General features: G+C 37.3%; 1 protein-coding gene across 1 annotated transcript in view; it reads right to left on the reverse strand.

Moving 5' to 3' along the window:
* nell2a (neural EGFL like 2a) overlaps positions 1 to 17913 on the reverse strand; it is a 70191-nt gene that overhangs the window by 28821 nt on the left and 23457 nt on the right. The window contains exons 11-13 of the mRNA XM_046860004.1: positions 17041 to 17144; positions 15870 to 15998; positions 5182 to 5307 (exon numbers count right to left, since the gene is read on the reverse strand). Of these exons, the coding sequence (XP_046715960.1) occupies positions 5182 to 5307; positions 15870 to 15998; positions 17041 to 17144 (359 nt within the window). The remainder of the gene's footprint in view (positions 1 to 5181; positions 5308 to 15869; positions 15999 to 17040; positions 17145 to 17913) is intronic.

Below are 17913 nucleotides of genomic sequence, written 5' to 3' on the forward strand. Positions count from 1 at the left end.
ATTAGAGCAAAAAAGGGTATTTTGTGGAGAATTCAAGACAACTGTCAAGAAGGTGTTGCTGAACAAGAATTTATAGCACTATTCATTCACCCCGTTTCTGACAGGTGTTGTATCCAGTGGCACGCATTTCTATTTGTAAACCCAAAAATTCCAGTCATCTGAGGTTCTTTTTGTAGGCCAAAAGCTCTGAGGGAGGCCTCAGAAACACTGTTGATAGAAGCGTCTTTGAACTGTCTTGCTCTAATCCCGTTTCCCCTGTGACCCCCGGTGGGTAAGTGAGGTAGCTGGTGCACACACCCACACACAAATCAGAAAAGAGTCAGCCAGTTCTGCTATCATCAGATTAAAGCCTTCTTACTGACCTCTGGAGAAAAAAAAAAAAAAACACACACACACACAGAGCGAGATCAAGAGAAAGTGAAGGGAGGCAAAAAAAAAGCAAAATAGAGAGTTGCCTTCTCATGGATTAGAGGGTAATCTTTGTCATTGTTGGAGCATTTGAAGCCACATCAAACTTCAGAGAAAAGAAATGAAGTGAATCTTGACCTTCAAGTTGAAGGAGTTCCAAAAGGTTGATTGTGTTTTAGGGTAAATCAGAAGTTGGGCTTTCAGTGAGCCAGTAGTCATCCTTGTGTCAAGCATAAGCCTTAATAGTAGCTTATACAATGCTATACAATATCTACTGTTGGATTAAATTATTTCAGAATTTTCATGCATAAGAACTACTTTGTGGTAAACATATCATAATTCCTTTTTTTATTTATAGCTGAGTGCAAAAATGTGATTTGCCAAAGAACCTATAACAGCAGGGTAGTTAGTGTGTTCCTTCTACATTATCCCTAATAACAACATGCATTTTTATTTTTTTTGCTTTTCCAAATCTTTTTCATGCACATTTCATTTTTTTCTTTTTCTTGAACTTGTCTTCTTCACCTTTCAATTTTAACACTGCTCTAGCCAATATTTTTCTGTTCTTCTTGACATATACATTTGGTTCTGTCAACAAGCCATATAAGACAAAAACTGTGTCCAAAGTGTTAATATTTTGCATGAGCACTATTGTTATCTAGTACTGCCTTAATCCTCCTGGGCATGGAGTTCACCAGAGCTGCACAGGTTGTTGCTGGGATCCTCTTCCACTCCTCCACAATGACATCGCAGAGTTGCTGGAGGTTTATACATGCTCAATAGGGTTCCTGTTGTTTTAACCAAACACTGCTTTAAATTTTATTTTTTTACAATGGACTTCTAATGGCATCACTACTTGCTGAAAACCTTGCTGTCTGACTGAACACGTCTAAACCCGTGCTAGTGAATGGCACACTTTTATATTTTGTTTTACGTTTTTTGGAAACCTGTGTGCTATAACAATGTAGACAAAAGCCTAATCTATTTGGTTCATGATCAGATAGCGACTGTCAAAATGTCTGCGACACTGCCATCACCTCATCAAAACAAAGGAACAGGGCGTACAAACTCTGCGCCGAGAACAGCAGATTTAAAATGGCTAAATAACCCCAAATTTTACCTAAAGAACAAAACTCACTGAATTCTTGTTGATGTTTGCAAAAACAGAGATGAAGAACAGGAAGAGACAACGATGAAACGTTATTGTGGATGTTGATGATGATCAGAGTGAGATATTGTTGCTCATTTTACAGTTTGGCAGCAATCGGGTTATGAGGTCATGTATTGCATAGCATTATTTAGTTGAATTGGAATAATTCTTTATATATATATATATATATATATATATATATATATATATATATATATATATATATAATGGATTCTATAGCATATATAAAATGCTAGTGCTGTAACTCTTCAGAACAATGTAGAAGGCCATGTAAAAAGTTTTCCTAGGCAACAATACATAGAGTATGTGTAATATAATATATGTATGAATCTATATGGTGACATGTTCAAATCGAGTCTGAAGATTGAGGTGGTCATGACAAACTATTTCTTTTTGTAATTTTTTTCATGAAAACAGACTAGTACTCAAGATTTCTTTCACTAGTGGCAGCCTTAAATCACAGGGTAAACTCAGATGCTGGGTGAAGTTTTATATTAAGACAAAAACAGTTATAAATCGGTGTCTCCAGGGCCACAAACAAACCACAATGCTCTGCGATCAACAATTAATTGCCTGCGTCCCTTAGGAGGACAAAGAATAGTGTTTTGTCAAAGCGGGGTATAAGGGATCCAAAGAAGAGAAGGATTAATATGGTGCGGTATGTGTGTGTGTGTGTGTGTGTGTGTGTGTGTGTGTGTGTTTGTGTGTGTGTGTGTGTTTCTGTGTATGTGTGTTGTATGCAATTAGGGACTAGAAGTTTTCTCTGTGGGTTAGATTTCAAAGTAAACAGATGCTCACTAGCTATTAATTACAACATCTCTGATGAAGATATAGTCAATACGTTAGCGCTAACGATATTCACCATCGGTTTGGGCGGGTACAAGTGTGCGTGTGTGTGTGTGTGTGTGTGTATTTCTTTCTTTTAAAAGCAAAAACACAAAGAACCAATCCATACCCTAACTGTGTCTAATTAAAGGTTTGACTGTTTGGAAACGTTTCACCTCAACCTGGAAGCGTGTCTGATTCATCCATCCGGTTGGCAGACTGTGCTAACTGTGAGAGGACTTTTCTCATATCAAGAGGGATTCAAAGCGTAGGACAAAAATAGCATGCATGGGACAAAAGGAGAACACTATTGGCAAATGAAAGTGTGTGTGTGTGTGTGTGTGTGTGTGTGTGTGTGTGTGTGTGTGTGTTTGTGTGTGCATACTGCCAAAGCTACAATGAAACACAGGAGTTTAAGAAAGAAAAAAGGTACAGTTTTAGAAACCTAGGGTTCTTGATATTTAAACCCAAGGATCTCATTTTTTTGTCATTTACTTTATAAATTCAATCTGGCCTTTTTAATATAAGGCTTATTAATTAAATCTGTAATATTTTGATTACTTTATGCACTATAGAGCTTTTTATTCATGAATATTCTGTCCACATAACAAAATTCCTATTTAGTTGTCATTTCTTTTCAATTCAAGTTTATTTATAGGCCTACTTCTTGTACATTTATTGTGTGAATTGTATTTATTTTATTCACGTTACCAGTCAAACAGGGTAAGAATTATAAGAAGGTCATACATCTAGAAATAGTTTAGTTAGATTTCTACTATTTTTTATTTTTTTTATCACAGGACACCCCTGGCTATGCTTTAAAACCCAGTGCTTTAGACAATCTGGCAGACAAATGGAGTCAATAGGGGCTTATCTGTCAGATAAAGTTTACCAAACATTATTCAAAATATATATATTGTCCCACTTTGAGAGAAATTGTTTACAACACAGGAAACAAAATGCCTCCCAAATCACAGGAGTGAAAGTATCAACTTTCTCGTTTTACTGAACTGAAAATCAACCTAAAAATGAGGTCTTTTTCAGAGTCTATTAGACCATGTATCTTCACCAGTATCTTTATGCTATATACTACAATCTCCAGCCAGCTAAATTCTACACAAAGAAATAAATACATTTCAAATGATAAAAGGGGCAGGCTGGTTAAAATAGAACCCATATTCCAACATTTATCTATGAAGCACGATGTCTCTTAACAAGCTCTTGTTTCAGTTTCATGATAACAAGCAACACAAGATCAGTCCCAGGAAAGGAATTGTATGCCTTCAATATCTCCCTCAGGGTCATCATATTTACACACCATCCACACCTTAATTGTACTACATAAAACAGAAAATACTTCAACAATGATTAGTCATATACTGTATAATATACTGTATAATATAAAGGCTGAACAAATTAGGTAACACTCATAACTCACCATGCCTTTAGGCTTCAATTGTGCCCATAGAGATCCGAAGCACAATACAACCTCTCTATATTTAAACAAATGATCTCGATATTCCACATAGGTAGCTCAAAGTAGCTCAGCACTAAAAAATTAATATAGCTGCCATAAACCAATGGGGTGTCATCTAGAATAAAATCAATAGAACCAGCAGGCCTTAAGGGCTACAGCACTGCAGAGTTTACCATTCCACCTCTCTTACCAACTGATTCAATTCATCAGCTAATTGTCGAGGCTTGCTTGAGTTGAATTTGTTATGTTGGAGAAGGAAAACCTTTCTTGGGTCCGGAGTTTCATTCCTGGTTTCACATCCCATCCCATCACATCACACGTACTAACTAAGTCCGGGCAATACTGATTCAATCAATTCATACACTCTGAATTCTCAGCTTCAGCATTATCTTCAATCTCATTTAGAGAAGCGCCGCATGCAAGGCCATTTTAAATCCCACAATCCACTCTTTGTTCATACTGGTCGATATACATAGAGGCGTGTGTGTGTGTCAGAGAGAGTTATATCCCACTTTACATGCCAAGGTGAAGATGGTGCATGTACAGTTATATCTTCATAAGTCAATACAAGAATGACAGGTATTTGACTTTAGTAAGCACCTCTCACAGCTAAGTCACTATAGCTGAGTCAGAGAAAGGCTGACTTAATCACATAAAATTGACTTTTATAGGGGGATGCAATGCTCTTGAGTCGTCGAACCCTCATCTCCCCCGCTGTTTAATCATGATCTATGTGAAAGCAATTTAATCCATCTCTTTTACAATATTGATGCTCTGAGTCTGAAAAATCAGAAACATTAAACGATCTTAATGGTTCATCTGCTGTCTGGTAAATAAAACATTAAGAAATTAGGTGTAGTCTATCATCAAAGTGGTACAGTTGTACTAAACACACTGGGGTCATAATTTAAAAAAAAGCATATCGAATTTTTACTGCTTATAAAGATTAACTGTTCATCAAGATTCCAAAATCTTTCTAGTCCTTGATGAACTAATCGCTCTACACACTATGCAGGTACGTACCCGCTTCAAATACTTTTGAGCAGTTTAATCGCTTCATTTCAAGCTGCTAGTAGAAGAAAATGCACATGTTGCTGAACCTCACCCCAATTTCCTGCGAGCCGTACCGCACCAGCGAGAGCAGCTTTTTAATTACACACAAAGCACTTTCGAGGCCCTTTTATCAAGTCTGTGGCGTTAAGGTCATATTTGCTGTCAATGTTACATTACACCGTTGAATGTAATCCACCTCCTGGACATTTTTGCATTGTACATTCAGTGCTAGGTATTTGTTTCTTACCAGTGCAAGAATAGTCATCGATGCGGATGTATCCTGTGTGGCAGATGCACATAAACGATCCGGGGGTGTTCACACACATAGTGTTCTCTCTGCAGTAATGTTTCCCCTCCGCACACTCGTCAACATCTGCAGGAAAGACCCAAATCAACAAATTTTCATTAAAGAGTTTGACATTCAAGAAAAAAACAAACATTTTATGCCATACACGATGATGTAAATGAAGTTACTTGTGAGAAATAAAAAAGCTGGCTGATAATAATAAATTAATAGAAGAATAAATTGCTCTGTACTGGTGCAAAGATTGAAATTTGTCTTCAGCTTGTCATCATTTTAATCGGCAATTCAAACACAATTTTTTCGAGCACACTGATATAAAACCAATATTAAAGCTATTAACAGTAAAAAAAAATACTGAGACAAATCAAAACACTTCAAGTCAGAGGTATAAAAAAGTCAGGGGCATGTCAGCTGCATGTCATATATTCTGATCAAGTCAATGCAGGGTCTGAAACAAAATCACCAAAATGATAAAGAAATTAACCATTTTCAGCAATACTGGCCTGAAATAGTTGTGTAGGTTTATGAATGTATATGTTGAATGAAAAGATATCTCAATTTGCTTCAGACATCTATCATATGCAAATTCTTGAAATTGTTCAAGAATAGTCTATATCTTCCTGCTTCAGCAAGCATGTTTATTATTCACTCAAACATCTTTTGCCTTCTGTAAAGCCGCTTTCAATATTATGTTTACATTTACATAAGCCACTGATTTTAAACAGTGAATAAACAAGTATAAAAAATCTGACTTTTTTTCTATTCATCTCGCTCTTCACACTACCTAAAGAGAATCATATATCCTTGAACAGGGCTTCAATCAACTCTCAGCTTTGGACTGAATGAATGAACGCTTGCTTGTTAAGTGATGGAGGCCATCCATCCCATCACTCCTTAGTAATGGCAGGCATGCTGGCAAAAACAAGATAGATGGATAAAAGCTGTTCTAGATAGAGTGGAACCATGACACAAGTGAATAAGCTGTGCATCCTAATTTTTTCTTTTTGCATTTTCCCGATACATTTACATGTATTAATGTATTCACTGATCTGCCAGAGAATCCATCCACTTATCTACTCGACATTTGCTATTTGAAACAATCCAACTTAAGCCTAATACACTGACACAAAGACTCCTCCGATGCATTTCAACTGAGTGATTACAGCAATCTCTAAAAGCAATTCTCGCAACGAGGTGCTGCATTCAGCCACGTCAGTGAGATTACTGAGGCCTCACAATCAGAGGGTTTCTGTCTCCATTAGTAATTCCATTCCTTTGATCGTCCTGTCACGTCAGCCATATAAAAACGAGAAGGAGCATTGTGAGCACTAGGATCACGAAATCAATGCACACTTTTATTCCAAGAGTGATCTGGGTCAAGAGACTCGTTCACACAAAAAGATAAATGAACAGTTTTTCTATTTTTGCCGGCACCAGAACTAAAACTCGCTAATGCACCTTAGAGTTGTGGACACGAGCATTTTTAATATCCCTGAAGATTGCAATCAGACTCTAACCCTAAGAGCAAACAATCAAGTGTAAATCGGAAACTAATGAATGATTACAAATGACTTATGTGCAGCCAAAAAACTATGTGCAATTCTATTTACAACCTACAGAACATTTTGAGAAACCTAAATATGATATAAATATTATACTGAATTATGACATTATAATTTTGACACTGCATGTAGTGATTGCAAGGACATAGTGACATTTTTTATTAATCAGTAATGAATGACAGTTACTAATTAACTAATATAATTATCAAAACTGACATTATAGCAATACTGATCCCAGTGCTACACTGAAACTTGAGTCTAATGCCTGCACAGTGCCTGGGAGAGACCAGTTCCCAGCAGCTACTGTTGCCTCCAAACATGGTACTCAGGGACTCTCGCGTACCCTGCTACTGATTGAGCACAGCTGTGCTAATTGAGCATGTGCTCAATCACACATGCACACACACACCTCACTCACTCTAAGTAAATGCTCTATGTGAATCTGTTCCTTTGCTGCCGAATGGATTCAGTCCTTGTTTTTTGATCTTTTCTGTCCTAGTTTATTCTGTCTGATCATCTGAACTGTTTTTGACTACAGTTTTACCTTCGATTCTGAGTTGTCTGCCTTCATACTATTAAAGAAGTTTTACCTGCACTTGCATCCATCTGTAACTTATTGACATCAAATGCAGTCTCTGTGTATTACAAAACTAAAAACAGATTATGAAGACCAATAGTAAAAATGTATGGTGAATTTATTAATTAATGTGAAAATAAACTAAAGCACAAACCTCTAAAAATTATTTAAACTACAATTTTCCAACAATCATATACTTTTTCGCCCATATCTGCCTTATTTGAATTATCCTAGCCTAAACTAAATCTTTCTTTTCTAGGCTTTTTTTTTACGCTTCAACTGATGTAATTTAACTGCTCAAGTGTCAACTTTAGAGTTAACACAGAGCACAGTCCAATTTCTTAAAAAGTAATTATTCTAAATGATTTTATTTGTGAATGTGGTGAACACAGGAAATGCATATAGAACATTTCCACCGACAATTGTCTGAATGTTGTTTTAAGAAATTACTAAAAACGAGCAACTTCCAAATACTCAAACCAGCATCCATACCACAATCAATATTATAAAGATCAGACATTCTGATCTTTGATGTAAATATTATCCAAAGGTCTCGATCTGTATTTGCATAATTTCTCTGCATATTTTTTCTGCATTGTGCTGCTGATTATATATGTTTGGCTGATTAAACAATTTCACTAATGTGCCGGTTTACAAGTAATTCAAATGAAGTAGATGGTGAATGAATATAATATCTACAAGTGAATGTCAAAATGAGATAAACATGGTGGTTGTAGGTCATCTGAGAAACTTCCAGGTTTCATTTTCACTGTGATTCACATACATACAAATCAAAAACCAAAACATAAAAGCCCTTTATGTTGTCATAGCCTGCATCAAGAGACAGTTATCATGTAGTAATTTACATTTATTTACATTTTGATTGCTTACTGTGCAACGTGACAGTATGATGCCACTGAGAAGGATGATTATTGTTCAGGACCAATAGACAATGAAGCATTGCAATGGTTTGATGATACAAAGCCAGGAGAAGAAGAAAGGGAACCAAGCTGGAAGCAGATTTATGTTTACAATAGACTACAGAGCAATTTACCACCATTCTCAAAAGCTAATCTGATTTCGTGCAGCTCCTCAATTGCAGTTATATTATTACATCAGGGTTTATACTTACTAACAAGCATTTTTTCTATTCCAAGTGCCTCTTCACACAGCACAACAGAACACTACGTGGACCAAACTGTGAGAAAAATATCTACTGCTTTGATTTGAAAATGCGTTTGCTCAACAGGTTTCAAAATTCTTACTCGGCTCTACCTGTAAATTTCACATTTCTGCAAATTTCCCAAAATTCTGCAATCACTTTTTCAGATTATGGCAAATATGCCAAAAAAAACAAAAAATTGTATTGCTAATATATAAAACAAAAATGAAAGGGGCCACAGTTTATGTTTATGTCCAGAGGGGTGCCAATATTAAAACCTTTTCGACAATATGATTCCTTGAAATCACACAATTCAAATCCCCTCTTGCCATATATAATACAGAGCACCTCATTTTATTCTTGAATGGCCTCTGTGAAAAAGCCATTCCTTAACTATACAGAGAATTCATTTCCCTGAACATAAACAGTTTGTAATGATTGAATAATAACAAGTAATATATATATAATAATGCAATGTTTAAAGTATTAATAATAATTTTCTGTAACAGTTCAGACTAACATTATTGCCCCCTGCATGGAAAATCATTATTTTATATTAAAGCTTTCAATAATGTTTCCATAGTAACAACTACGGCAAAGTGGTAAACACATGGTCTATGATTGGATTCTCAATTGCATCCTTTGATCTGAATAAAATAATCAGACTCTCTCTCTCTCTCTCTCTCTCTCTCTCTCTCTCTATATATATATATATATATATATATATATATATATATATATATATACACACACACACACACACACACACACACACACGCTTGCATGCATAGTGGACACTTTTTGCCATGTTCAAGAATTCTGTTATGAGAGTTTATATATATGGTAGTTTTTACAGCAGCACACTAAGGTACATTTTCCATTATAAGAAAGTCTTCAGGGACTCTGTGGATTCTGTGGTAGCATGACAAACTGCATTTTTGCCTTATTAACTTTAAAAGAGTAAGAAAAAACCCAGAAAGACTGTTAAGGAATGTTTATATATGTGATAGCAGAAAATAACATGTTTCACAACAACTTTATTAAATTATATTGAAACTTGGCAAGAGAGAACAAAGTGCTAACTTTATAATAATGCACATTAATCATGTGAATGCTGGCATAGACAGGCTTTACAGTACACACAAAATGTGAGATTTAACCATTTATAAGACAGCCTTCATCCTGAATTTCTAACATTCCGATACTTAATACTGCAAAGAAAAATGCTAAGATCTGGATTATGAGGTTTGAGTTTTGACCAGACTAGATTTATAAAATTCTGTTAAGTATGTATCTATTTTCCTGCAGGTACTCCGACCAAGTACTAGTGAGTCTTGATTTGAGTTACAACACTGCTTCAGTGGTCTTGCTTAACAACCAGGCTACATAGCTAATAATGAGTTGGGCTAGTTTGTTCTAATTAGCTTTTGTGAGTCACTGGCTCTTAGTGAGTTCACAGGAGGGACCCAGGCATTGAGAGGCACTTGAAAACACTGCCTTAATGTCCTTCCTATAGAGGCTTTAGCTGACAAAGAGACAGAATACCTTGAAAGCACCTTGGATCATTAACAGGATTTGGCGAAGTGTCAACAAAATGGAGACGGCAACAGCGCATCCTTTGAAGGCCGTACAGTTGCTATGGCCTCATTACCACAAACTCAGAGGCAGTAAATCATCTCACGATATGAGGTGCCTCTCAGTGCAGAGTAAAATAAGAAACAATAAAGCGTATAATGCCGTGAACACTCAGTGAAGAAGAATGGACTCTGTTATGCCTGATTAATGGTAATGAATTATGCTGTCTCATTTAAACTCCTCACTTACCCAAAGTGGTTCTGACGGTTTGCATGTGTGTGTGTGTGTGTGTGTGTGTGTGTGTGTGTGTGTGTGTGTGTGTGTGTTGGTGGGTTGTGTGTGTCAGTTGTTCGGTTGGTGTATGTATATGTGTGTGCGTGTTTGTTAAGAAAGAAGCTTATCTAAAGGTTTACATGCATTTAATTGAAATCATTAGTCTCTTTAAACCTTACTTTACTGTCATTCAAATATTCGTTTTAATCCATTTTATATAATAAATACATTTCTGTTTTCTGAGCAAGCAGTAAAGGAGTTTAAAGAATTAAAAAAGGTTTTTTAAAAGTCCATTCAGGAAGTCAACTTTAGCTAAATCTCCTATAAATCACTAATGCCATTTCTAGAAATAAAGCCGCATGCTAATCAGAGCTAAGTTGCTTGCCGGGTGCTTTTAATTAGCATCTTAAATTCTCATGTTATTATTCATACTTATTCATCCTAAGCTATATTATTAAATAACTACAGTGAAACTAATATAAGAGTATAATCTTTAAGTATTATTTACAAGATTAAGGACTTTAAATCTCCTGTAAATCCAAACACTGCTCTTGAGTGCTTTTGTTATGCTGTGGATAGCAGGTGGCACTTAGGATTTCAAATTCAGTGTGCTGCTGGTTTAAAGTGATCTTTTTGCCCACATGAAGGGGTGTTGTGTGCGTATGCCCCACAGGTCACTTGGACGAAAACCTTGGTCAGGTCATCCTCCTCGCCCACTCGCCACTCTCCACCTAACTTCACCTCAGCTGTAATTACATTTGGGATTTGGCTGCTTCTCTTCAGTCAATGCCAATTAACCTTCCTCCACCTACTGACATTTTCCACTCAAACTCAATCAAACAAAGCCTTTCAACAGGTTCTGAGACACTCGTCCTCAACCAGTCTACTGGAGTCCCCCTTGGGAGTCGAGATATCGACAAAAAACAACATCCTTTAGGTATTCTTTTTTATGTCTTTACATTTATAAGTAAACCATCTGTAAACCAACAGTCTACTAAGTTTGTATTTTCATCTAAAATATGTCTATTCTGTGTTATATAAGGTTGTAAAGAAATTTTTTTAAAAGAAAATCCTTTATCTTAGGAAAGATTAATATTAATATAAATATGTGGATACCATAAGATGTTTAATAACTGTTTTGGGAAGTCAGAAAGCAGAATCCCAAAGCACAAACACAAGACAACAATGACAACAAGGCATACAGTGACGATTTTGTACTTTACACACTGGGTAAACTCATTATCTGTCCACTCCTGTTGCCTATCAGTGATCATCACAGCCCTGCTGTGATCGCATTCAGCTTCCACAGCCCAGTTTATTACATACATGTAATGATCCCCCCCCCCAAACAGTGTTTGCTGTGCTGGAAAATTCAGCTTCAATTTGAGTGCACCAAGTAAGGGGAGGAATTGAGGCCCCCTGCTTTTCTGTCTGACAGAGCAGCACTCTGCTTCTAAAGAGTATCCCCCTGAGTCTCTGCCCTTCCACCAACCACATGAAAAATTGAAAGGGGACTGATCTCATCGTCAGAGTCTATTTCGAGAGCAGCGATGTGCATGACAACTTTAAAGAAGTAGCTCTCCGTTGTCTCTGCCACCCACAAAAAAAATCCCCCTGTATCTCAGAGGATGCTGAGGAACTGGAAACAACAAGGAATTAATGAGGTGAGGGGGGTTTTGAACATCGAGGAGCTTGCTGCCTCTAGGTTGAAAGTTACCTGAACTTTATTTAAGAGAAATGCAATTTTAAAAAGGTTAAAAAAGGCATTATGAATCCTTTTTGCCTTTAAACTCACATAGCAATGCTAGAAGAGAGCTGCTTAGCTCTTGCCGTGAAGAAATGCTAAAAAAGTGAGTGCTTACTTAAACTGTCTTACTGAATGCAGTTAGCATTTCAAATCTCTTTTTAAACAGATGATTGACCTTTCTTTCGAGAGATCACTGTTTATCAAAAATTAAATATAGAATATCATCTCTAGGTTACGTATGTAACCCTGGTTCCCCGAGGGAATGAGGCGCTGTGTCAATAGCGCTTTGGGAATGTCTCTGGGGGCCCACGCTCTGAACGACACATGTAATCGTCACCGGCAGGGTGACCTCAAGATCAGGAAGCTATAAAAGCACATGCATGGAGACAGTGCTAGTTCCGAAGAGAGAAGGTTGCGCTCGCAGGGATGCAGGGAGTGTGGCACCGAGATGCAGGGTTATGATTTTTAACCTCAGAGAACCAGGTTTACATATGTGACCTAGATACGTTCCCGTTCAGGAACTCAAGCTGCATCAACAACGCTTTGGGAACGATAGTACAACACCGCCAAACTGACAGATCCCTGCCTAGTGTGGATGGCCAGGAGAGGCACTAAGGTCAAGTCTATAAGACCTGATAAATTAAGACCTGACTGCAAATATTCTGAAGAGAAACCCCCAAAAAAAAGCCCTGAGAGTGAGCTCTGACCCCAAAAGGAGCAGGGAGACCAGAAGACTCATAAGAGGAGGAGATAGCATCCACAGTCCACCCACAGAGGGTCTGCTTGTTTGCAGAAAGACCCCTCTTACACAGATCGTAGCAGACAAACAGCTCTGTGTATGGTGAAATAGGGTGCCGACCCCCTGTTGGATGTAATAGACCACGGATGTGTTGTCCGTATGGATCAGCACATGATGGCCCCTCAGGTCTAAGAGGAAATACTTTAACGCTAGAAGCACGGCCAGCATCTCCAGGCAGTTGATGTGTCACACAAGATGGGGCCCTTTCCAAAGACATTGGGTGGAGCAGCCACTCATGACCGCCCCCCAGCCAGTAAGGGAGGCATCTGTCGTTAACTTTTAACGCGACGACAGGGAGCTCTCGAAATGGGGCCCTATGACAGAAACCCAGGATTCCCCCACATGTCTAAGGCTGTAAGGCTCGCGGCATGATCTTGATCAATCTGAGCGGGTTGCCCTTCTGGAAAAACCCTCTGGTCCTGAGACACCACTGCAAGGGTCTCATGTGCAGGAGGCCAAGTGGTCTTTAGGAGGCCATTAGGATCGACTCAATCCGAGCAGGAGACAAATGTGCCCAACAACAGAAGATAGTGCCATCTCCACTGCATGTGTTTTTATAGCTTCCTGATCATGAAGCCACCCCACCGGACAGATTACACAGTGGTTCAGAGCGTGGTCACACAAAAACGTTCCCAATACGTTGTTGACACAAATCAAGTTCCTGAAGGGGAATCTATAATATATGTATCAATATTTATAATGGCATTATTTTAAATGACACCACGATGTGTTAAATGGACTATTCTATATACATATTTAATGTAAATCCATAGAATCTAGACAACCAGTCTAACTAAAATCACAAACTGGTAAAAATATAAAAATTTTCCCTGCTATGCTGAGCACCTTGGCCTTAACCCAAATGAGGGGGAAAATGTGATGAATTGGGCTTCTCTAGTTAAATAGGGCACTATTGCTTTCACTAAGGAAACATTTATAGGTTATAGTTCTTGTGGTAATCGCTGCCAATTAGATGATAAAATTATTAGAAGTATTAAAAGTACCAATTACCACAATTTTTTTTTGCATGCTGTCTGTATAATATTTCAAAACTCAAAAGTGTCTCCCACAGGGCTAAACACTACAAGATAAAGAAATCATTTAAATCTAGCCCATTATTCGAAGTAGAGCTTAACCCAGTAAGGGCCACTGAACTCTCCATTAATTTTAAATCAGTGTGCAAGATAGCATATTTAATTATGCATATTCTCCTGTTCTTGTGTAATTACCTGACAACCATTTCCAAGAGGCGTGAGTAAAGGCTACAAGGGGTGACTGATGGCCTATGCATATCGGTGCAGGTTTATTTTTGGAAGAGATGAACTGCTTTCATTACATTTTTGTCTGCTCTCCACGGTAGTAAAGGCGAAGGAGGGCGAAGCGCTTCCAACCAATCAGCTCAGTTCATTAACCATGCCAAGAAAGTAGGTCATACAGTCAGAAGACAGAAAAGAAAGGCGGACAGGTGTAGGTGACCCACTCATGACACACTCCAGCATGACACACTCCAGCTGAACATTGAAAAGCTTTCTGAAAAATGTGTGGCAGAATAGAATACACCCATCATATCCAGATCAGTCTGTTATTGGCTATTGGTAAGTGAAAGCCATGCGTCATTATAATTAACCTCTTTTTTAAATTTCCTCAACAATGAAATGTTAGCCGAGCACAGTAAAATATACAGGTGCATCTTAATAAATTAGAATGTTGTGCAAACGTTTAAAATTGTGAAACTCGTGTAATCAACACCATGGTGATTAAACCAACTTTTGGTGCCCAGGTAAGACGCTTCTGACATTGTCTGTGGTTCAGGAATGGCTTAACAAGAGGAATACAACAACTGTAGCCAAATTCCTTAACACGTCTGTGTGTGGTGGCTCTTGATGCCTTGACCCCAGCCTCAGTCCATTCCTGGTGAAGTTCAAATCGATTTTGCCTAACAAGCCTCTCAAGCCTGCGGTTCTCTTGGACGGTTGTGCATCTTTTTCGTTAGCATGCATGTATACAGCACTGTGTGAACAGCAGCTTCTTTGGAAATGAATGTTTGTGGCTTACCCTCCTTGAGAAGGGTCAGATCAGCAGTCTTCCCCATGATTGTGTAGCCTAGTAAACTAAACTGAGAGACCATTTTGAAGGCTTAAGAAACCGTTGCAGGTGTTTTGAGTTGATTAGCTGATTGTCATGTCACCATATTAACAACCCGGTAATGCTATTTTACTTCATTTTATAATTAATAATTGTATTTCTTTCAATAAATTTGATTATTTCAACATAAAACGCCATTAAAACAATTTCCTATAAGTTTTTTGGTCTATCGTGCCATCTACAAGAGACCAGGAAAATAAGCAAAACAAATAAATAATAAACATGGGGCGCAAGTTTCAAACCACAGTGAGGCGGGGGATTACTGTGTGTGTGTGTGTGTGTGTGTGTGTGTGTGTGTGTGTGTGTGTGTGTGTGTGTGTGTGTATATATATATATATATATATATATATATATATATATATATATATATATATATATATATAGACCGCATTCAGCATTAGTGAACAGAATCCTGTTGGACTGAATCAGAAAACCCCACAGATCAAAAGCAAACGTCACTTTGTTCTCATTAGACTTCACAGGGCATTTAAAAGCAAGAAAAGCGACTCCCTTAAAATAACTCAGGTGAAAATGGAATTCGAAGTTAGCCTACTTTGCCTTTATAGGTTCATCCGTGCCAGCCTCTCATCTCATATCATTTTAATTGGTAAAAATCCAATTAGCCAGAGGGAAATGATCTGAGGATGCCCTTGATATGCAAGATTCAGTAATATACAGTACAATACTCCACTGGCTACAGTTAGTGAGCCAGTAAACCTTTTGGGTGAAGGTTATTCATCATTTGATTGCCTGAATAAATGAAAAATGCCTGGAGATGTTGCCCTGCTTACCTTCACAGTATGCATTGTCTGGACGGAGCGGACGGAAACCCTCTTTGCAGCTGCAGCTCGCTCCTGCATCCAGATTTATGCAGTCTGAATTCTCCATGCAGTTGTTGCTCTCCGCACAGAAATCATGACCTTTCGAACACAGAGGAATTTATAATTGTCATAACTTCTGACAATGATTAAAGTGGATAATGTGTAATCCAGTGCTTATCATCCTTATAAGTCTTCAAACAGAAACACTCGTTTGATATTTTTGGTAACGTTACACAGAACACTTTGTCGTCAGTGTAATCCATGAGCTTTTGATTTTGTCTTAGCTACAAACGCTTGGATACACTTTCAATATAATTTTTTCCCATGTTAATTTACATGCACTCTGCAGCACTAAGTAAAGTAACAAGGCAGTCTATAGATGGAAAAACATGGTGAATTAAATTTACTATAAACATCCTTTGCACATTAGGTTAATGGCAATATGACAATACAACAAAAAGCCTAGCCTGCTCAATGCCGCAATTGTAAGAATGAAAGAAAATCCATACCAGGGATAGACATTTAGTCTGGCTGTACAATATTAATTGAGGAACTGTGTACATCTATTGCTCTTTTACATTAAAAAACACCAATCACTGATACATTAATACACATTAAAGTAGGTGTATTAGTGTAGGTGTAAGATACATTGCCTCTTGTTCTGTGTGCGTGTGTGTGTGTGTGTGTGTGTGTGTGTGTGTGTGTGTGTGTGTTGTTCCATATGTACCATATTTAGGATGGAGTAGAAACATACTTTCATCTTAAATTCTGTATTTCAGCCTCGACCTCAACCACAAAATGAGTCCAAAAGTACAAGACCCAAAAGTAGAGCTAATATTTAAGCCAGAAATCAAACACATAAAAAATTTCCTTGCAGTGTTTTCTTGCGGGAGTGCTTATAAAACAATACACCGTGTTAAACTCATCACAATGTATTACCATATGAGTGACATTTTAATTGAAAAAGACTGTCAGAGATTATTTTAATCTCACGATCTTTTCTTCTCATTTATTATTGCAGCATTCAATGTGTTCTTGTCATCTACCCATACAAAATATATTGTACGTGTGTTCTCTCTGTCACTCCCTGTCTTTAAAAAAACAAACATACATTTCAGTGATGTAGATTACTGGGCCTCACCTCTACACACTCGGCAGCATCTGTCAGTAAGAGTGACCTGCTGTGTTTCTGGACAGTTGAGTTCGGGGCATTCATTGTTCTGGACTTTGTGCATTGTGTGATCCTGGTTAAACACAACACTGTAACTAAGTTGCTTGTCTTTGAAACAATAATAATAAAGTAAATGATTAAATAATAATAATAATAGATTTTGAAAAGTATAGTGCACATTTTACTTTCAAATACAAAAGTAATAGATTTTTGGGAGGCTTTGCATAAAACAACCTAAAAAAAACTTCCTTATAAAAAAACTTATAAGGTAACAATATATTTTTGAATGATCACAGTAATCATTACATTTAAGGGTTCATGATATTCACAATATAGGGACAAAAGTTTATGGACATCTGGCCATTAGATTCCTATGTGTTTTTAAACATCCAATTACGTTTAGGCCTTAGCTCTGTGTGCTGTTATGTAGCTCTATGAAATAAAACCCTCTTCTTGCATCTTTTTCTTCTTAGTTCTTAAAAACAATTTGTTTTGCAAAATGTTAAAATAATATCCTGTTTTGAGACATTTGCTGTTATAATAACGCCACTCTTCTGGGAAGATCTTCCACTGGAGTCTTTTTGTACAGGGTGTCATGTCATGCTGGAACAGATTTGCAATTGTACCTCATTCAGACATCCAAAAAATCCTATTAAAATTGTGTGCCTAAAGCTTTGAGGTAACAAAGATTTGTACGTGTAGTGCATATGTTCTTGTTGGCTATTAAATGAGCATAACAATTGTCTATAAATGTCCAATTACTTTCATTGAAATATTAAATATTAAAGCTAAGAGCTTTAAGAGCTTTAGTGAGTTCAAGAACTGATGTTGAGTTAGGAAATC

Source organism: Silurus meridionalis, chromosome 10, assembly GCF_014805685.1.
Source record: "Silurus meridionalis isolate SWU-2019-XX chromosome 10, ASM1480568v1, whole genome shotgun sequence".
Lineage (NCBI taxonomy): Eukaryota > Metazoa > Chordata > Actinopteri > Siluriformes > Siluridae > Silurus > Silurus meridionalis.